At 43.9% G+C, this 21316-nt stretch overlaps 3 protein-coding genes and 1 non-coding gene across 5 annotated transcripts in view; all 4 read right to left on the bottom strand.

Annotated features, from left to right (window-relative positions):
* Positions 1–1522: 1522 nt before the first annotated feature.
* trnar-ucu (transfer RNA arginine (anticodon UCU)) lies at positions 1523–1596 on the bottom strand. Its single transcript has one exon. It is a non-coding gene; the product is annotated as a tRNA-Arg (tRNA).
* A 243-nt stretch (positions 1597–1839) lies between these two features.
* On the bottom strand, positions 1840–7248 carry LOC139222494 (uncharacterized). The gene is made up of 8 exons (XM_070854271.1): positions 7116–7248; positions 5989–6088; positions 5067–5272; positions 4584–4717; positions 3871–4009; positions 3558–3654; positions 3394–3469; positions 1840–3210 (listed from the first exon to the last, which is right to left on the bottom strand). The coding sequence occupies exons 1-8, from the start codon at positions 7186–7188 to the stop codon at positions 3115–3117; spliced, it is 921 nt and encodes a 306-aa protein (XP_070710372.1). The 5' UTR covers positions 7189–7248; the 3' UTR covers positions 1840–3114.
* A 1118-nt stretch (positions 7249–8366) lies between these two features.
* On the bottom strand, positions 8367–15438 carry LOC139222725 (interleukin-13 receptor subunit alpha-1-like). Its single transcript, XM_070854568.1, has 8 exons — positions 15346–15438; positions 15117–15216; positions 12410–12576; positions 12192–12319; positions 11819–11963; positions 10722–10815; positions 10046–10130; positions 8367–9951 (listed from the first exon to the last, which is right to left on the bottom strand). Exons 1-8 carry the CDS (start codon positions 15353–15355, stop codon positions 9850–9852), a joined length of 831 nt encoding a protein of 276 aa, XP_070710669.1. The 5' UTR covers positions 15356–15438; the 3' UTR covers positions 8367–9849.
* A 2711-nt stretch (positions 15439–18149) lies between these two features.
* Positions 18150–21316, bottom strand: part of dock11 (dedicator of cytokinesis 11) — a 51871-nt gene continuing 48704 nt past the window's right edge. For both annotated transcript variants that reach the window (XM_070855308.1, XM_070855310.1), the window contains exon 54: positions 18150–19646. In XM_070855308.1, the coding sequence (XP_070711409.1) occupies positions 19557–19646 (90 nt within the window). In that variant the 3' untranslated portion in view covers positions 18150–19556. The remainder of the gene's footprint in view (positions 19647–21316) is intronic.

Raw genomic sequence — 21316 nt, 5'->3', positions numbered from 1 at the left:
TCTCTTTCTCTCTCTCTCACACACACTCTCTCTCTTTCTCTTTCACTCTCTCTCTCTCACGTCAGCAGCTCCACAGCACTGCCCCCCCTTTCCTCTCTCCCTCTGGATCTTGCACAGGCCAACACCGGCAAAAAAAAAAAAACATTATGAAATAAAAAAAAAAAATAAACCAGCTTAGAGAGGCATAATCATTTTGACACATTTGCTGTGGTCGGGCCTGCTCGGTGGTGTTGCTGCTGCTCACAGTGTGCCATTAGGTAATGAAGTCATTGTAGAGACACCTGAACTCACCTCTGCACCTCTGCACCCATAGCCACCTCATTTTAGTCACAGTCATAGTGATATCACGGCACACTGACTTTTTAGGTGAAGTAAGGGCATTATATTCCTAAGAAAGCATTAGGGGGGGGCTGTGACACCACTGCGACCAATAATGCTACTGATTATTTAGTGGGATGAAGCAGTGATGTCACTGTGATGAAACAGGCCGAGCTGATGATGAATAAACAGACCGTGTCCTCATTCCTGTCACATAATGTAGGCTACAGGTCCTGCTGATGCCCCCCCCCCCCCCCCCATGATACTGCTGCTGTCACAGCTCAGTGGGTCTGCACACCGAGCCGCCCCCCTCCTCCCCGCTCCACACCGGGGCAGAGTGACGCACACTGATGCCGGAGCGCCCTCTCGCGTCCCCGAGCAGGCACGACTACCCCCCCACACCCCCACACCCCCCCTCCTGCATGTGCTGCGAGCACAACTGGAACAGGGCTCCCAAAATATCTGCGCACGCACGGACGCGCGCACGTTCCGCTGGCGCTGTTATTGGCGGGATTCAGATGTAATCCTGATGAGAGATGTGAACCGTTGTAACCTCACACCCTCACCTCTTCATTCACAAAACACACGCCTCACATCCGCCTCTCCTGCCCGCCACACACCTCTGGGTGGGACGAGGTACCACTCACATGTGTTGTTAGAATTATGGTCACGGTCTGAAAAGTACATTCAGGCCCGTTAGACAGTCGAGTTTAAGGTTTTTGTAGAAGGTGTCATGTCCCAAATTATTTGAACTGTACCCACGTTGCTCCTGATAAAATGTCACATCCCTTTTTTTTTGGTGGATCTTACTCAAAAGGCATGTTTAGAATAAAAATAATAATGTAATGTAAGAGACAGTGAGAATCAGGGGCACGTTAAGTCAAATTTAGCTTATAAGAATAAAGAGTAAATGTAAAGAAACTTACATTTTAAATGTGATAAGAACAGGCAGACGGATATGACTGAACTCGATATGGACTAAATATATAAATATATTTATACTGAAGCTGTTTTCATCATTAGTTTTTATTTGCATACATGAAGAGTGATCCGTCAGTGTTTTCATTTATTGCCTACAACCCACAATACTGCGCGGTCAAGCAGCACCGACCGTCTCAGAATAATATTGTGAAACCTGATCATCAGCATCCTCATCCTCTCACAAAAGAAACCGCAGGTCTGCCGTGTGGCCCACAGAGTGACTCATCTCTGCCGGGACTCGAACCCGGAGCCTCTGGATTAGAAGTCCAGCGCGCTATTCCATTGCGCCACAGAGACTGCGCCAGGTTTACCCGGGTCTGGCACGGTTTACATACTTCATATCCTCTCATATCGCTCTGCTCTCTGCATCCCCGCAGCATCAGGACCAGTCTGAGCCGCCATCTTGGCTGTGCCGGGGCTGACCACCAGAGGGCGCTGTTGCTAAGCGCTGCGGTAGGAAGTCCCCCGGAGATGCGTAAAGTTAGCGGGCGTTAGACAGGAAGTTTGGTGTCAGAGTTGTAGGAAAATAAAAGTCACCTCGGCCGTAGATATAACAGACACTTTTATTTTGAAAGTGCGCTACCACTAATATGGTTTTATCAAAAGCACTTAACACTAGTCGCTCAAGTAGCCGCCGCAGAGCCAAAATGGCGCCTGTCGGAGCTTTGTATTCAGCGATTTCACATTGTTTTTATCATTGTAGATGCCAGTCATTTAAAAACAAAAGCAAAATAATCCAGGTTCAAGGCGGCGAGAACCAGATGGTTAATCAGCTCCAGCAATTATTAATCAACGATCAGAGAAATCCATCATGTTTCTAACTGACTATGGAATAACAGCGAATGGTTCTATTAGAAATAGCTCAGTGAAAACGTGTCAGGTGTCTTATTTAAAGGAAATAGACACACTGCGGTCTGCTCTGCTCTTCATGTTCTTGGACTCTTATCGTCTTCCCCCCACGTGTCTCAATCTACAGCGGAGCTTCTTTGTATGGAAACAGAGCAGAACTCTCACTGTATGGAAGAACACTGGTGGGTTACACAGAGATTGCATCAGATAACGAATTATGCAGCTCCTTCCACATGCCCTTCACCACAGTGTGACACCTGCATTAGTTTCACGCCATCTAAGCTCCCTTTGTGCACTTTTCTTTTCAAGGACACCAAAGTAGGACACAAAGCAAAGAAAAAACCCACCCTAAAAGAAACTGTGAATTGATTAATAAATAATTGGACAGTAAATATCACCAATCAGAGACAGAAATCTCAACAAAAGTGACTTGTGTAGGTGCTCTACATCTACACCAGACAGCACAGGCTCGTAGTTTGCTACTTACTTAGAGTTTGTGGAAAAGCCACGAGACAGGAGATAAAGATTTTTGCAATTTAAAATCAGTTTTGCAACTTCCTCATCCACCTCAGTGGCTGCACTTCACAGCCCCAGAAGCTACGTCCACTTCTATACACAGTCCATGCCTGTGGGCCAATAGTTGTAGTTTTTTCAGAGGGAGCTGTGGCCACAAAAACTACATTTTTCTGCTAATGCTTGAAAATTCTTATAAATTGATATAAATTGGATCAAAGAGTTTTCTTGTGACAAGATGGAGAAACAGGAGCAAGGAGGACAAAAACAACAGAGAACTTCAGTGGAAGTTTGAGTCTCCTCTTGATGCACTTGGCTCTTCAACATGAGGGCCCATATTTGTCTTAACAAGCAGGGGTCCTTACTCAACAGTATCCTCCCAGTCCAGTTGAGCCAGCACAACAAGGACGTGGAACACGTTCAGTTTGAGGGTGTCGGCCCTGCAGAGACGTGTCAGGAGGCAGACTTTTCGATTTGGGGATCTGTCACCAGGGTGATTTTGCAGCTGTCCCCTTCCTCTGCCACCACGTACAGGTTGGGAGCAATGCACTGAGGGAAAGAGGGAGATGAGACGACGGAAGATTTAGATTGGATAGATGTTATTTTCATATTTAACATACAGACGAGAGTCATGCAAGTTTGGGAAAGACAGGGAATGGGAGTTTACAGTCGCTATTATTCATTTGATAATCTAAGCAGGTAGTAAAGCCAGACAGAATAAATGACAAAAACCGTATTGTTGTTTTCAGAAATATCGCTGAGGAGGTCCAAGGGTTTTGGTACTTCGGGGAAAATGTGTTCCTTAATCCTGTCCAGAGAAATCAAACATCAGAGGCGAACAAGGCGACAAGTAAAATCAATACTGGCCAAGAAAAAAAGAGGAGGACTCTGCATACTTCCTGCAGCACACAACCGCCAGAGCTGTCAGGCCGGCTAACATCAACGGTATGATGATGATGGCATACATCGCCGCGTTGGGGTCCGATTCTGCGTCTGCATGCGGAAACAGCAGCAGCATTATGATCAGCTGGGAGAGGCCTACGCAAGTTACAGGGTTTTACCTTTGGAGTTACAATTTAAACCCAAGTAAAAAAAAAAAAACAATCTCAACTTCAGCCGTATAAAATGCACATCTGTCATTTTTAAATCCTGCGCAAAGAAGCTTTAAACTGCTTTCTGGCTTATTTGCAGTGAAACTCTGCGACATACCAAAATACTTGACGCTACTCAGTGGCGTCTGTTCTTTTTTTCTCCCTTCATTCTCTGCTTTGATAGTGATGGCGTACTGACAGCGAGACACCCGGATCAGCGAATATGTCGTCGCGCCGGGCTCGGTGTGTTTCCCCTCCTGTGAGAAAATGAGGTGATGATGAATAATGAGTGACAGCATGACTGAATTCTGTGGAAGGAAACTATTGCCAAGATAATATTTGAATTAGTTTAAAGCGTTGCACGAATATATTACTTGGAAAACCATCTACATGAATTTATGTTTGCTCTTTGGATTGAAAGAGTCCAGCAGCTTTCTTCGTTATCAGGCTTTTTTTGTGGAGTCCTGGTTAAACATGGTGCCTTTGTAACAGTGATACAGAGGTTGGAAGGAGATCTGCCTTTCTAGTTTCCCAGCGAACACCATCATTGGTATGGCAGTGCTGGTGTCTTTTTAACAAAGCTACCTGATAAAAAATATATGTAAACGGTCGTCAAATCATTTGCATAAACTCACACGCACTGTATCATACAAAGCCAGTTGAAACTCAGCAAAGTATCCCTAGCCTCTGTGGTGTTTACGTGGCACATATTCAGCTTTTTACAATTAGGTATTTGCATTGCTTCTAAGATAAACAGACGAAACAAGACACCGTTTAAATGTGCAGACATTAGAGGCAAACGTCCAAATACAGCACCGCCGTCTCTCTTACCACTGGTTTACCGCACTCAGTGTAATTAATTATAACCTTCCAAGTATCCACAGGTGCGGCGTCAGGGAGAATCCAGCTAATATTGAACGCATCCCTCGTTTTAGTGACCGTCCATGTCAGGGCAGGAGGTCTCACTGCACAGACAGAAAGGCAGATAGTTACTGTGATGCAGATATAAACAATCATAAAATTATGTAAGCAACTAAAGGCTCCCTCAGACACGCATCTAAATATTTTTGCTCCCCTAAAGTGGCCGCATTTCGCGTTGTCCAAAGCTTTGGATTGTGTCATACCACATATTACACAAGTGCATACACAGACACACACACACACACACACACATATCCCCACACCAAGTTAACTGCTAAAGCATTTCCAGGAAACTAACTTCTCTTTTAACTCTAAGGCTGAATGGGGAAGCGTGACAAATTTCAACAGAATGAAGATGCCCAGTTAGAAGCGGTCAGTCCACTTCCTGCATACATGTAAACTCTGTCCTGACGGATTTGGTGGTCACAGCTGTGTTGTTCAGCGTTCCCTTGAAAGACACTTCGATGTCATCTGTGCTAACCGCCTGCAGATCACAACCGGCCCTGGAGCTGCTGTTGTGACTATACCAGGAGCACTCCTGGAGATCGGCAGGCGATGAATCATCGTAAATGGATACCGAGTGGTCCTCCTTAAATAACCTTGGAAAGATGAAGAAAAGGGTAATTTACTTTTATGTCACACACATTTCCTGAAGTCTTAAAATAAGAATATTAACCATTCATTAACAAGCAAACACCAATATTTTGCCACTCAACCCTGGCAAAGAGGATATCATCAAAAACCTAAATAAAACACAGCAGCACACTGACTTAAAGGAATAGTTTGACACTTATTTGGCCTCTTGTGAGAGTCGATCAATACCACTCTTGGCTTTGACTGAAAACTATGGAGCTACAGCCAGCAGGCAGTTAGCTTAGCTTAGCTTAAAGAAAACATCTGGCATTCTTTGTCCCATTTGTTTAATCCATAAAAAAGCCAAACAGAAAAAAAAAAAAAAAAAAGAGTTGTGATTCCGCTGGGAGCTGAAACAATGTGGCGGGGTAACTATTTCTTGTCCGGGTGCAGTTTGTCCATGGCCACGTCGGCCATGTTGACATCAAGACTCCAGGAAGTCGCTGCAGCCCCCAAAGAAATAGTTTCACAGCGTGCTGTGCTATTTTTTTTTTGGTCTTAATGTAAACAAATTCCATAAAAAGACAATGTTTTAGTTTGTACATTCCCATCTCCCCTCCCAGTCTGTGGCTCCCAGCCCCCTGGGCCCATCCGCCAGAATAAAGGTCACAAACACGTTGTTTTATTTTTAGCAGATATTGTTGTGACCGGCTGTGCTGGAAAAAACATTTTCCATACATACTCGTAGAAGACTCTGAGATCTCGAACGTTACTGTCCACCATCCAGGAGCAGTGAGCACGTTTGTACGTGACGATGTAGCACTCCAAGTTCTTCACCAGCTCTGGGGGGGAAACACACACACACACATCTTCATGCACAAACAGATACACAGACAGAGCTCTGGCACATATTTCTCTGTCCGGTCAAAAGCGTTCATAGGTGGAGAACAAAAGGGGGTCACGTCGAGGGCATAGGTGAGCAAAATGAGCTGCCTGGGTACGAGAAGCGACGCCCTCACAGACAGCTCCAACAGACAAATGCAGAAATCCTCCACGTATTCATGGCTTTCGGCGTGAACACCTCCCGTTCATTCCTTTCGTGCAGTGCAGTGAGATTATTTGTACATCTAGCGGAGCAGCTGTGCTTCAAGGAAATACCAACGAATCTTTATACCAAAAAAACTGCTGGCTGCCACTGGCTCGGTTTGAGCAAACAGAGAAAACTGCTCCACTCACACTAGAAGTCACAGATCATGTTAATGTTAGTGATCACCACCAGTTCCCTACGACACCCTGCAGTCATTTCCAGCACATAGAGTACTAAAGGCCAGCCTCCTTTTCCTGCAGGCACATTCCAGATCGCCAGTATTGCTTCTGCCTTGGATTTCCGGCCACTTTTGTTTGCTTGACCTTCACCTAGTATCACCTATGCATCAGTATTAACCTCGAGCCGGGACGGTGGAACAGCCTTGGCTGAGGCTCAAAGCCTCCCTTGTAATAGGGTCTCCATGTTTAGCACCAGGTTGAATTCTAGCAGCAACATTTGGAGAAGTGGAGATGACTGATTGGTCGCTGACTGAGGCAGGTAGGTGAATCGCCCCCCTCTAAAATCTGCAATGGGAAAACGACTTCATTTCAGACACATTTCTTAGCTGTAGGAAGCAGGGATTTCCTGCTCTAACAGCACACCTAACCTCCTGAATGACGTCACTTGTCTTTGGAACTTTGGTCACTGACCCGCCAGGCGTGTGACGTCGGTACCGGGAAACACGGCGACGTTGTTGTGAGACGGGAAAACAAGCGAGGACGGGCGGAAAAGAAGAAAGTCATGAGGATGGAAACACGGTCACTTAGCCTGCGTTTTCATACCTGTTTGAGAGCCAGCCGCCAGAAAGAGGCAGCTTAAAACGAGCAAGTCCAAACTTTGAAACACCCTCTTCATCCTGTTGGGAGTCTTAGGAGTTCAGTAGTAGTTTTCTGCCGCCGTCGCCGCGTCCTTACAAAGTTTTTCCCTTTGATTTTTACTCCCGCTGGCTTGTAAAAAAGAAGGAAAGTGGGCGGACGTGCTTGGGCTCCGCTGTCTCTGCTGATTATGAGCTCGCTCTCGCTGGGACGCTGGAGCGGGGAGGAGTGCTTCCTTTTTCTTTTCACACACACACACACACACACACACACACACACACACACACACACACACACTCGCAGGTCAAACACGAAACTGACCGTGAGACGGAGGGGAAGCGCTGTAAAAGATGTTTTTGAACGCACCCTCGTGAGTACAAAACACTCACGTTTTTTTATAAATATCCTTTTCTATGAGAAGTTGTTCATAGAATTGTGTTCAGACGCTCCGCGGTTCTTCTCCAGAAACTCCAGCAGCACACTGATGAAAACTGTCGGATGAACTAAAAAGAAAAAAAAAAAAGTGCCTGTCAAACGGATTGTCCACACGGCCTGGCAACCCAAATGTTTCCACTACCTGGTTTATAACTGATCTATGAAGTGCTATTGTGACAAAGGTGTGTTTAATCATCATAGACAGACTTCCAAGTCATCATTAACAATTCTATAATTATTATTGGTATATTAATATACCAACGTTATGAGGAAATAGAAAAGACAGGAAAAATAGCAAATCAGCAAATATAAGGGATTGTGTCAAGACATCCTACTATCAGAAAAAAGGGTTTTCTGGTCTGAAGGAAAAAATGAAACAGAGGAACACTCATGTTTGCAGAAGGAAAAATAAAATCAACACTGGTTATCCTCCTTAAAGCTGTGTGTGTCGAGGTTCAGAGCACACACACTTATCTCTACATATGTCAACCCTTTGCTGGGCATGATGGATATAAATGTGGATGTGGTTTCTGTTTCTTACTGGTTGACCAGATGAAGACCAAGTAGGATGGAGGAGCGGAGTGTGTGCAGGCATTACCTGTTTTATTAACATCAGTTATAAAGGACGCCTTGTGCTAATCTTTGGTGAGGACTTGAGTTAAAGTTAAGTTAATGTTAAAGATAATGATGTCAGTGGAAGTCCCTAGTTTCCTATTATGCCATGACTTCATACCAGTTGCACGCAGGGCCACGCCACACCACACCAAACCGTTTTACTTTCTCTTTCTTTATTCTATATTAAAGCAGTACAAATCATCAAAAAATGCCAAGGAGCACGACAAAGAAAGGCCTACTCAGTCTGAGGAAGGAAGGAACTGACGAACGGGGATGTGGCATTCTGGATAAAGATGGGGTGGACGATGAGAAAGCACACAGAGTTAGATAAAACCAGCAGAATGACAATCAGACAATTAAGAGTCATCAGTGTCTGCCAGCAACATTCATGCAGGTCCAGTGTTAAATTCTTTTGACATGCACTAACAGGTTGACAGAGGAATGAAGTGAAAGTAAAGTTAAGATTACTTCCAAGATACAGTATTCAAAGTTTCACCCAGCCGTGCGTCCTTACGACTATACACATCACACAATGAAGTCTCTTTCTGTGTTTTGTGGACAGGATGAAAGGATTTTGAGCTCCAACATGACGGCTCTCTACCCATCAGTTATTTTTTGCAAGACAGTTTGTATCCATGCCAAGGAGGGAAAAACACATTGTTTCCCTTATTTGGGAGTTGTGGAGTTTCAGGAGAGCCACTGTAGCTGGTAGCTGGCTACCATTTGCTTGTCATTCCTACAAACGTGTCTCATGCTGTGCCAAGACACGACTTTTTCCTGTGTCCCTATTTGCTATTTTTATTTCCTTGTGATCCTTCACGTCTGCAGCAGGTATCCAGGGAGACGCCAGCTCCTCTTACCTATAGGACAGTGCGCAGTAAATGCACACTCTGCTCTATTCTGCCAAACACACAGCCCGACCGCTTCCTGGTCTTCATCCTGAGTGTTCAACTGGAGGATATCAGCATAGTGCAGGCAGGACAAACTTTATTGTCCTGTTTGTATGTCTAGGTCCACACCTGGGCAGCTTTTCAAGGTAGATCCAAGGATTCAGTGTGTTTCCGTATCCTGTCTGTGATGGGCTTCAACAAAGTACATCTGCACTACTACTTAACTTAGTAGTGGCTTAGTTGCTGTCCTCTAGTGGGGCAGCATGGTGGTGCAGTGGTTAGCACCGTTGCCCCTTGCTTGTGTGGGTTTTCTCCAGGTACTCCAGCTTCCTCCCACTGTCCAAAAATGTGCAGGCTTCAAATTGCCCGTAGATGTGGATGTGAGTGTGAATGGTTGTCCGTCTTTATGTGTCAGCCGTGTGATTGGCTGGTGACCAGGGTGTACCCCACCTCTCGCCCAAAGTCAGCTGACATTGGCTCCACCCCCCCACGACCCTTAAGGACGAGCGGTATAGACAATGGATGGATGGATGTCCTCTGGTGGTTGAAGTGATCCAGGATTGTACGTGAGGTCAGTACAGTAAAAGTGCAACAGAGCTCCTGACCACAACGGTCAGATATGCAACAGACCTGAAACTTTTAACCAGAAGAGGTCAGCGAAACTAAGCTTTTCAAACTGGTATTAAGTGAGGACTGTAAATGCTCCTGATGAATTTGCCCAGAGTGGATGTCCAGCTGCACTGCAGGCTTTGCTGTGCATGTTAGCAATTTTGCTGGAGGATGCTGTTTTTGTCCGTTACAAGGGTAATTTTGCAGGATTCTATGGGCTCTGGCACTGGTGTGTACAGACTCCCTTTGGTGGTCTGAAAAACAGAAAAGTGTTATGAGCGTTTTGGAGAGAGAGAGCTGGTGAGTAGAGCATACTAATTCAAATTTTAGTGATTTCCTCAAATTTACCAGACGTTCTTTGTTTCCGTTCATCATCATTTCCTTGAATATTGCTGAAGGATCTGGCACAGCAGGGCAAATAATGGCGCTGTGCCTACAAACAGACACATCACAACAAGCCAGTTAGTGACAAAGCAACAAGTAGCGCACAATATTCATCAGTCCACCAGCAGAAATATTAATACTTTTACATGATACTCATTTAGAGTGACATGTAAAATAAATGACACAATAAGCATTTCTTTCCTGCCATACCTGCCTATTTATTGTGGCTCTTCTTAAACCACCTACCTGCACCATAGGTTGGGGCAGGTTTGTTAATCATTTTCTTACCACACACTCTCACTCTGTCCACCGATAAAACTCTTAAGTACTCTGGTGGCATCGCTCCAAGAATGTCTGGAGCAGTCTACAGCAACAACAGCTTCCTGTGACCTTTAATCTTCAGTGTTTTTCCAAACTGGTCTTTTTTTGAGAAATGTGAGTCACATACAGTACATGACCTCTGCTTCTTCTCTGCCGATTAAAAGCAGCCTATAAACTCAAATACTGTTGCACAAAAGCATGCCTTACAAAATCAACTCTTGAAATGGATTGCAGAATGTGGTACGAAGTGACTAGTTTGTACAGCCTGCAAACACTCTGTGGCAGCTTAAAGGAGCTCTGTGACCTTTCCAAAACATACCTCCTGAAGCAGGAGCAGGACAGAATGACACAGATGGACAGAATGACAGGGATGACAATGGCAACCACAGTCCCAATATGAGGCACATTGGTACCTGCAGAGAACAACACACATCTTTTTCAGCTTCACTCTTCAAGTCAGAAATTCTATAACCAAAACTCAAACCCTGAAACATCCACACCCCCAAACCCACGCATGTAGATCCTTCACATCTGTCACCCTGATGGCTCAGATCACTTTCTGCTGTTTCATGTGATAAGTGAAATAGTTGCAGCATAAAAGGAAGTGCAGAAACATCGACATGCCACTGCAATAGTTGCAATCTAAGTCTCTAGGTTTCTCAATTAAATTTCTTTTTTCTGTCTCTTTCATATGTGTTGGTAATCTGCTATCATTTTGCTATATTTTTTTGCTGACATATTAGCCAGAAAAACACAGTTTTTTGTATCTACTTTGTCCATTTGGACACATAAGTCAGAACTAAATCCACTATTCATACACACCAGCAAGGACAAAAGAATGACATTTTTGAGTGTAGAGTGAAAAGTATCTGCATGACGAAGAATATAATGCACAGCACTGAAGTCAAGAGATTCTATTAGAAATATGTTCAGCAAAAATGTCCATCTCAACTTAGTTTGTGTTTTACTACATCGACTTTACACACATGGGTCGAAAATGACCTATATATGTAAGTGTGGTTTTAAATACTACAGATTTTCCTTAAATAATTATTTTAGCAATGTCGTTTGTCACACGTTTGTCACTTTGTCAGACATACTGACGACATCCACCTCATCCACCAAAATCATGAATGCCTCTGGCTCATCAAAGCTAAAATTGAACGCCTGTCTTGCCAGCGACAAGTGATACGAGACAGCCATTTAAAATAGCGAGTTTCTATTCTATATTTCATAAGTGCAAACATTTCCAAATATCAGAAGTTCCTATGAAACTCCATAGTGAATACAAATGGGTCGTTTTTGACCTGCGTGTGTAAAATTGATGTAGAAATGAATGATTTGGGTAATTTTTGTTGTATATTAATAGGTTAACAAACACTCTGAGAAATCAGTGGGAGTAAAATTGACAGTTACCATAATATTCAGCAGCACTGAAGTTGCTGGATATTTTGATGCAATGCTCAGTACTCATGACTCTGGATTTGAACTCGTAAAGGCATGTTTTATCGTAGGGCACCTCCATCGTAGGCACTTCATAAAATGTGACATTCTGGCAATTCTGAAAAAATAAACACACAATGCAGCGCTTAGTTAGGTATACACAAACTATGTGCCATTGATGAAATCAGACGTAGTCATCAGAATATAAACGTTTGGATATAAACAGACATTAATGGAAATGCACCACAGATGTACTCCTATAGTCAGTGAAGCATATGGAAAACCTCATTACATTAAAGAGGGAATTTGAAATCTTTAGGATAAACAGTTGAATTTGACAACTTACTTGGGGCCTACCGCATTGTTTGTAGCACACCTCGTATATCCAGCAGCTACGCTTGAACGTTGGAACTGTAAACCTGAGTTTCAGTGTATCTCCCTCTTCTGTGATGTTCATTTCTGGTGAAGGTACCACTGAGGAGATTGTAAGAGGACAAAAAATATTCTTTCACTTCACTTGGTGGTAAATAACAGAAAATAATACCAAATAAATGTAATACAAACCAGTTGCGGGTTTAAAAGTGCTCATTCCAGTTTCAGTCTCCACAATCATGCAGACGTTATCTGGCGTGGCGTCGGTCTGCAGGTAACAACCATCCCTCTCTCCACTGCTGTAAGGCTGATCACACTTTTTCAGCTTTTTTATACGTTTGTCAGAACGCCCACAAGTCCTGTGATGACAGAATGAGCAGGTGATAAGAAGTGGGGAGTTAGGAAGGTTACAACTTCACCTTAACGAACAAAAACTTGCTTTGACTTGCTCTGACTAGCTTTGTCCTCTCTCCTGAAAACCACTCTGGATCGTGCAGTTCCTTCAGTCACCACCAGATGTTCCTAAAGCTCATATTATCTCCTGTCCGGTAATATCCATGCCAACTGATGGATCATTTGGACATCCTCCCATTCAGACAAATTTCCAGCCAACCTGGCATAAGTCAGACCAACTTAAAAGTCTCAGGCCACGTCAAGGTCTCATGCAAAGTGCACTTTGCACTTAATGTCTTCTCAACATAAATATGTGTCTCCAGCCTAACTATGAGAAAAGGTCGTCCCCTCTCTTCTTCCCCTGCGCCATCTTTCAGTAAAACATGTAAGAAACACACTGTTTAGATTTGGCTCCTTTCAATGTCATAAGGGGATGTGACTTCCTCCAACCTTTCAGCAGGCTGACTCAGGGGCGCCGTGAAGGGGGGGCCAGGGGGGGCCGTGGCCACCCCTGAAAAATGCTTGGCCCCCCCAGTGGCCCCCCCAGTTCTGATAGGTCAAGTTCACATTTGAAAATTTCGGAAATTGTAACTACGTTGTCCAAGTGCCAGTGAAGGCAGCACTGCAGCAGCTGCTGCCCAAACTCAGACACGGACAGTGGAAGTCATTTTCAACGGCAGCTGTTGAGACAAGCAGACTACCAACAGGTAAGTCAGTCAAACAGTACTTACTTTTAGAACAAATAGTACATGTTTGGTAAACTGGGTCTGTGCTGAACCTCCTGCTGGCTGCTCTCCGTTACTGAGCATCTCATTAGCTTGTGTTAAGGGCCGCTAGCGGCGGATCACCAGCACCTGTGCTGTGATGCTACGGCAATTTGCAGACAATGAAGAGAAAGTCTACGGACATCTCTTCCATATGTGTGATGATGCAGGCCAAGATAAGACCGCTGAGCAAACCCATGAACAGACAGGGATGGAGACAGAGAAGGGTCAGGCAGTGACAGGTCCAGAGAACAGGGAAGAAGTAAGGCAGCAGGTCAGACAGGACACAGCTGTTCATCCTACTGCTGGACCAACAGGTGATCTTAGAACAGGGTCCCTCATGAGGAAATGAATGGCAAGAGAGTAACTTCACCTGGATAAACGTGTGGTAACAAGGTGTCAACACTGAGTTATGAACCCTGGTGCAACAACAGAAAGCTTCTTATTCATGTTTACTGGTAGAAGAGTTTGAACAGTCAGAACAGAACTGACTGCGGGTCCATAATACAACTGTAATCTGGGATTACTATGGAGAGCTACTCATGTTATTACTGTTGGTTTTGCTGCTGCTATTTTAAATTCAGAGTAACTTATTGTCCTCATGTTTCATCACAGATATTTCCCAGTCAACATCAGAGGGCCCAAACAGCAGCATCTCAAGTTTTTCCCTCGTACTCTTCAAGGGGACAGAAGACGAGGCTTCAAGAAAGACTGGCACAGTGCTCACGCCTGGCTACAATCCTCTCAGAGCTGTGGTCAAATGTCTACTGTCAAAGACAATGCTTTGTTTACATGTTTACAGCAGAATAAAGCTGTACTGAAAACAATCAAAGGCCTCTGTGTGGTGCTTTGAAACTTGAGTAGACTTGTTCCCTGTAACTGTTTAGTTCATTCCATGAATGTACTCCCTAATAGTAAAGCTGTATAATACAACTACCCTATTAGAACAATGACTTTCCTAACTCATAAATAAACCAACACTTAGTAAAACAGGCTTGTACTGTATTAGTTCATGTACATCTAAGTAACATTAACTGTAAAATTAGAAAGTATATGAGTACATGATTCCTTAACTCTCATACTGACATTGATTTTGACTAGCCTCAATACTTACAACAGCTTTTCTTCTTGAAATTCTGTTATTGCTTTTGGTTTTGGTGTGCCACCCCAGGATTTTCACTGGCCCTATTTGGCCCCCCCTGTGAAAAATTTCTGGGGGCGCCCCTGGGCTGACTGTCCTCGCCCACTGAAACCCCCCCCAGTCCACCTCTCTGCCCCCCAGTGTTTTGTCCTCACTAACACCAGCTCCCTGCAACACGAAGATACTGACGGCCTGAGCAAGCAGATTAATCTGTTTTCTATTTCTGTTTTTTCTTTTTTTTAACAGTAACAGACTGATTCACATTTGTCAGTTGGTCTGATGATATCAGCCTAGAGATCTCAGTACTCTGCCACTGAATTCTTGTTTTTCCTGACTTAATGCGTGTGGTCTCAGAGTCTGAGTGGCTAAATGCTGAAAACAAAGAAATGAGATGGATGTCTTTCTGCATGGAATAAAGAAAAACACGGTTTCATGAATGTTGGTGATCTCCATGGATGCCATTACAGGCCAAGTTAAATGCTGAAACGCTTTGGATGACATGGAAACAGCTGCATAATTCCTGAGATAGTATTTCAACAACCATCTTTAAAACTTCACTGTACATGATTTAAGACTGCTCTACTCTGGCTGTAATTCTCACCTGAAGGAAAGCGTCAGCCTTAGAAAGCGATTTACTGGAATCCAGGAACATTTCATGTTGTTTGTGTAGACGACACATTCGAAGTCCTTCACCAATTCAGCTATAGTAGAAAGGTGCCACACACATACATGTAGTGAGATTCAAGTATGACTTTATAGCATGATAACAACAATGTAAATACTAAAAACCTCAGTAATGCACAGTGTCATTTCAGATGTCTGCTCCTTACCTCGGCGCATAGGGGGGGCAATGGTTAAGGCCACGTGGGTGCTCTCACTCGAATGGTTACATAATTTACCAACAGTCCAAATGTTGTATGTCCAACCATCAGAATCCATTTCCTCTGTCAGACAGCTTTCTATGAAATAGCTCATCTTTGTGCAAACAGGAGTCTGGAAGAAAAACAGCACTATGGCAAGACTGTAATCAAACTAAACCCACTTCTGCTGCCGACCATCTCAAGCTGCATGTCCACTTTGAAAAATGTATCAAGTCAGAAATGTTCAAATCATACACACATGTGTTCAGTCAAGTCAACTAAAGGAAACTTATGGTGATGCATTAAGTAACAACCAGCAGAGACCTACTGAATGCACGTTTTATGTATTATTGGTCCTCTGGGCTTCACATCTAAACAACATAAACCACCGCACTTTCACAAAAATCCAGTAGGCTACAACAAGCTTATACTGAAGCACAGGTAATTCTGCAGAAATACTCAAGACTGGGTACCCAGTCCCACCATGGCTCCTACCTTATCTGTTCCATTATTCATATAGAGGTATTTGTATTGGACCTGACGGCCATCCAGCAGGCTGCTGGGCTTCCTCCAGGAAACGTTGACAGTGAAGGGGTCCAGCCACTTGTATGACAGCGCTGTGGGCGGAGGGAAGCGATCTGTGGGACAAGACATAAAAAAAAGAGGACATCATCTCACATGTTCAGGGTTTATGTGAGGCCAAAGGAACCCCAACAGGCTCACTGATCAGGAGAACTGAATTTGGGCTCCAGCTGCTTATTTGTTTTACTTCGGGTTAAACTGACTGGTTTTATAAAGCTTAAAACAGAAGTGATGTTTGCCTTAAGTTTCCATTTGGTGATGCATCCTAACAGACAAATCATTTCCGGCTGAATCTCAACAAAGACGCAACCACACACTGATGTCAAGGGGACTACTGCGGGGGCGAAACTGACGCAGTTTATATTTTTGTTGCGCGTCTCTTCCTCACTCACGGTAGGTGCCACCGAGATGAGTTCAGGCTCTTCATCACAGCAACACTTCTCCTGTTAACACCACAGGAATACACACAGCCGCAGTAGATTATCATGACAGCCAAACATGTATGATAACAAGTGTGAATACATCATGTTTAGTCTGCCAGTGTTTCACTGCGCCTTTTGTTTGCGGCTGTGCGCTCAACATCTGCACCGTAAATGCAAAATAGAAGCGCAGCCAAACTAAACACGGGCTTTTTTTTGTTTTGTTTTTAATTCAAATTCAACAAGAAAGCCTTTGAGAAATATGGAATTGTCTTTGAAATACTCTCTGTGGTCCCAATACGACTTCCCCCCCTACATTTACCTGAGTTTCTTTGCGGAAAACGTGTAATGACTCGCAATGTGTTCTGCAACAACCTGACATGAACGAGGTGTAACTACAGGTGAGGCAGGCCACACACACACACACACACACAGAGCCTCCCAACATTATTCACAATTATTAATAATTAAAGAACAAGGTCATTGTATTATTAGTTAGTAAATAAAGCGTAAACTGGAAGGAAATCCAGAATAACGAACGAAAAAATACCTTTCATGTGATATCCTGTTAGAAGTGCGTCATTAAGACTAAATTAACTTTGGTTTTACAAGCTAGCAGAGCGGTCCCAGCTGACTGAGAGAGAGAGGCAGGCTACACCCTTATCCCATTTCTATTTTTAATACAATACCAAGTAATGAGTGCTCCTTTACCTGCTTTGGTGTGGACCACCATTATCATGGAGGTTAGGAAGGTTAGGAAGGAAGAAATCCCACGAGTGCGAGTCATGCTGTCGTCTGTCGGCTCCCTCCGCGTCCTCTTGTCGTTTTAAAAAAGGGTTGCAGTTAATGTTACTGTAAACAGTGGACCAACCCCGAAGACAGCATGTAAAAGACAAAAAAAGAAGAAAAACACATTAAAGAGGGGGACAACAGGGGGAGGGGGGAAAGGGAAATAAACCAAAGAGGTCCCCAAACGCACCCTTCCAGTCTCTAAGGATCCGCGATGTCCGCTCACTCTGCCGGGGACGGCGGGGCGGAGTCGGCGTGAGTGTGGGAGGAAAGCTCAGGTGGTGGCCCGGGAATAAGTGACTCAGTGGGGTTATTACACAAGTCCCTGCTCTCGGTATCTCCAACTAAAGTCACCCAACCGTCCATAAAACAGCGTGGTGAAGTGAAAAGCTACGTGCCCGTGTGGCTCTGCTCCTGAAGGCGCGTGTGAGCCTGAGCGCAACAACCCAAGTCTCAAGAGTCTCAAGAGTCTGGCCACTGTTCCAGGAAGTAGTCAGGCTCTGAATGAGTCTATCAATCATTATGCTGATTGTGTGTGTGGTAATGGTTCAATGCAGCAACAGAGAGCACAGAGTGGCCAAACTGGTGGGACAAGCTGCTTCGCTCAGTGATGAATGTCAAGATGGATCTACTGAAGAATAGAGTGAGCAAGTTTTCACTGTCCACACAGCAACTCTCTCAAGAAGTCAGTTTTTCACAGATTTGCGTCTCAGACCATTAGTTGCAAACGAGAGAAAGCTTAAAGGGTCCTCCTGCAAGTTTGTAAAAAGTCTTGCCTTGCCTTGGAAATGCCCACTTCTTTCTAACGCAGGCTGAAATGGTACCCTCATGGTTCCTCGTGTTCTGGAGCTTTCGATCGTATGGCACAGTCTTCGTCTGCAGATGGTGTAGCCCAGATGTCGAGAAAATGTTTTTCTCTGCCACTGTTTCAAAAGTCAAGAAAACATTCTCGATAGTTTTTTTTTTTTTTCCTTCCAGGTTTTATTGGAAAAAAGACTTTACAAAGTAAGTTTAACAAGCAGCTGCACCTCAGTATACAATGCAATAAAATTGGAAACAAAAAATCTCTGCTAGGACAGACCTGGACTGAATAAGAGTCCAAAATGTTTTAAATATAAATACATACATACAGTACATACAAACATACAGGGATACAGAATTCACTTTACAGCATGACACCAAATTATGTACATTTGCTTAAATATTATTGATCTATCTGCTAATTACAGTGTAGCACTTGTGAAATACTGTGAATAACCAGCATGTGATGGAGGTCTTATTACTTGAGATAAGACAGTCTTTTCGGAAGGCAGAGCAGAAAGGCACTGGATCTTAACCCAGACGAGAGGAACACCTGAAGTAAATATTATGATGCTGCTGTTGACAGTGTGTCCTCGGATCCTGTCTCTGACTTAAAATGAGCCCGTAGAGAATACTGCTTCAATGATTGTTATACAGCTCTGATAGAATTTAACATCATAATTTTTTCTTCTCTGCTTTGACATTATTCATTACCTCTGGTGCAGTCTGCAACAATGTTATCACCGACTGATTGCTTACATTTACGATGCCACTGAGCTACTTTTAAGCTAAGCAAACTGTTCTTAACAGCAGCTTGAACAAACAGCTTTAATTCAACCCTGAGGTCTGTCTTGTCTTCTCTCTTAACTTTGGAACAGACTGAGACACTTTTACATTTGTCACTAAACAAACAGGGTGGTAACTTTGGCCCTGATGCTCACTATTAGCTGCTGCTGTTTAAGTGTGACTGATCTGTTTAAGACAATCTGTTCACCTCTCAACACTTAACTCTTGGTTTGACAGAGTGTCTCAGTGCTTTTGGTCTGGTTATGACAGAACCGGTAGAGTTGCTCGCCATGCTGGCCCAACATTAAGGCCTTGCCAAACAAAACACTATATCAGGACAAAAAAAACAAACACATTTATCTTGTAAAAACTCATTCTGGAGGGAGTGAGATGTCCTGCATAGATCTGAGGGGCAACGTTGCAGAGAGAGGACAGAAAAGATTGCTTTAGTACAGCATCTCCCTCCAAAGAAATAACAGTCAATCCTGCAGTTTGTTGCAAAGGCAGAAAAAAAGTGCAGTGCAGCCTAGCATGACTCAGCCTGAACACCTAAACCTGACATGCCGACGTTTAGTTGGTCTTGCTGCGATACATTCTGAGAAATACTGCTGCTCTCTGTCCGCCCATCCACTGCACATCCAGCAGAGATAATGAAGATAGCTAAATGGCTTCTTCTGTGTGGGCAAGCGTAGCCGGGCAGACAGGAAAAAGGAAGAGCCACTCTGTTATCGTCCAATTCAGACCCTTAAGGTAGGACATGCATGAGGGCGGGTGCGCGGCGGAGGGAGGCCGGCGGGACAGAGGTCAGCCCAGGTCGGTGGACGTCCCGCTGATGGCACGGAACACGTGGAGGGAGTTTTGTAACAGCGAGCGCATCATGTCCTCCTGATAGATCTGGTGGTCAGAGCGAAACACAGGATGAGTGTCACTCACACACACACACACACACACACACACACACACACACAATGAATTCCATGGGCAGGTTGGATGTGTCTTTGCATGCTCAACCACAGGGGCAGCCTGATACTCCAATTCAGAAGTGCGGCCGCAACATGGCCACTTTACAGTCCTGCTCCACAGTGTATTGTAACTGGAGATGCATTTATTCCAGTTACTCTGAGGAGCCTGTGCAGCAGCACTGAAAGTACCACTAGTCACTGTTTTTAGAGCAGCAAATGTAAACAGGTAGATACAGGCTCACAGCACAGTTCATGAAACTCCTGCAGGGTATAAAACTATTAAAAGGCCCAGATTGAGCCTGCTGATGCCAACACATGCAGTAGAGTAATAATACAGTAGAGTAATAATACAGTAGAGCAATAATACAGTAGAGTAATAATACAGTAGAGTAATCCAATACAAATGGAATGTAAAGCCGTCGGCCTTTATACATCAAGTGTTTTTGACCCCTTCAGATTTATTCCTTAGATGAAGTAGGTGTGCTAGAAATCACAACTATATTGGTTCTAAATTATGCAGATGGACACTGTGTTATGTACGTAGATATGAGTGGAATTTAATTTGAATCAAATTCTGTTTGAAATGTAATCTAATTTGCAACAACCTGAAAAATCGCATTGTTTCGAGGCTACAGGCATTTGTCTGTGTAATGTCTGAGAAAAAATAAACCCGGGTCAAGTCTGCTACGTGTGGCCATAGATGGGATCTTCCCTGAAGATGCATCAAGACAGTAACCAGACCCCAACTAAACATCGCTGGGAACATTTCAGATAAAAAGGAAAGAGACGAGGTACTCTGGAAGATCTGATGGAGAACTAGAATAATGCAGAAACGGGGATGATATATGATTGGAAGTGAAAGAGGGAAATAACTAGGATGCTGAAATAGCAGAAAGCGACATGGATCCAGGGGGCAAAACTGAGGTGAGCGCCGGCAGAAACCTGGGTGGGATTCTTGTTTGTCAGTATTCTGCTCTGAGGGTGCATTAGATCTACGAGCAGGAAGTAGTTTTCACATGCAAATGTTCCATCCCGAACCACAAAGCTCTCATGTACGGATTCTTAATCTGATTCGCGGTGTTTCACATTTGCATGTCTTCATCGACATCTGTGGAGCCAGCATTGGCCACATTCTACAATGTAAATACTTTTTTATGTTTGTGTATGTATGAGACTGACTGCCAAATGTCTGCCAAAACAACTGTCAACATCTGGATGCCATACTAAGATTCGCATGCTTTATTCTCTAAGATTCTCACTTTATAATTAAGGCCAGCCACTTTTATAGTACCTCCATTCTGTTGCTGTTTTTTTTAGATTACCCTCACATTTAAGCACAAAAAGTTTGGGAGAATTTAACTAACAAAGTGCAAATTCATGATGAGTGTGTATCAAAACACAGACAAACAGACAACCCGAGCTTGAACACACTGCACGATCACGTTACCTGTTTTTCCTTACAGCTATGCCAGCACATTGGAGAGAGAAAGTCAGACCAGTTAGTTTGGTTAAGTCAGAGCAGCCAGAGCATTATCAGACATCAGCAGGAGCAGTAACACAGTAAGTCTGGCAGCACACCGGCACCTGTGGTGACTGTGCTGC

The sequence above is a fragment of the Pempheris klunzingeri genome, chromosome 23, assembly GCF_042242105.1.
Source record: "Pempheris klunzingeri isolate RE-2024b chromosome 23, fPemKlu1.hap1, whole genome shotgun sequence".
Lineage (NCBI taxonomy): Eukaryota > Metazoa > Chordata > Actinopteri > Acropomatiformes > Pempheridae > Pempheris > Pempheris klunzingeri.
This window is presented reverse-complemented; position numbering and strand designations above follow the sequence as displayed.

Bases quoted from the DNA above. Each gene is read 5' to 3' on its own strand.
- LOC139222494 (XM_070854271.1), bottom strand. From the start codon at position 7,188: ATGAAGAGGGTGTTTCAAAGTTTGGACTTGCTCGTTTTAAGCTGCCTC. The intron at 5,273-5,988 runs GTATGTATGGAA...CATCTTTCCAAG, and splicing joins GATCTCAGAGTCTTCTACGA to GTTATTTAAGGAGGACCACT. The intron at 4,010-4,583 runs GTAAGAGAGACG...ATTTTCTCACAG, and splicing joins CTGAGTGCGGTAAACCAGTG to GAGGGGAAACACACCGAGCC.
- LOC139222725 (XM_070854568.1), bottom strand. The intron at 10,816-11,818 runs GTAACTGTCAAT...TGTTCTCTGCAG, and splicing joins CAGTGCTGCTGAATATTATG to GTACCAATGTGCCTCATATT. The intron at 10,131-10,721 runs GTATGTTTTGGA...GTCTGTTTGTAG, and splicing joins TCCTGCTCCTGCTTCAGGAG to GCACAGCGCCATTATTTGCC.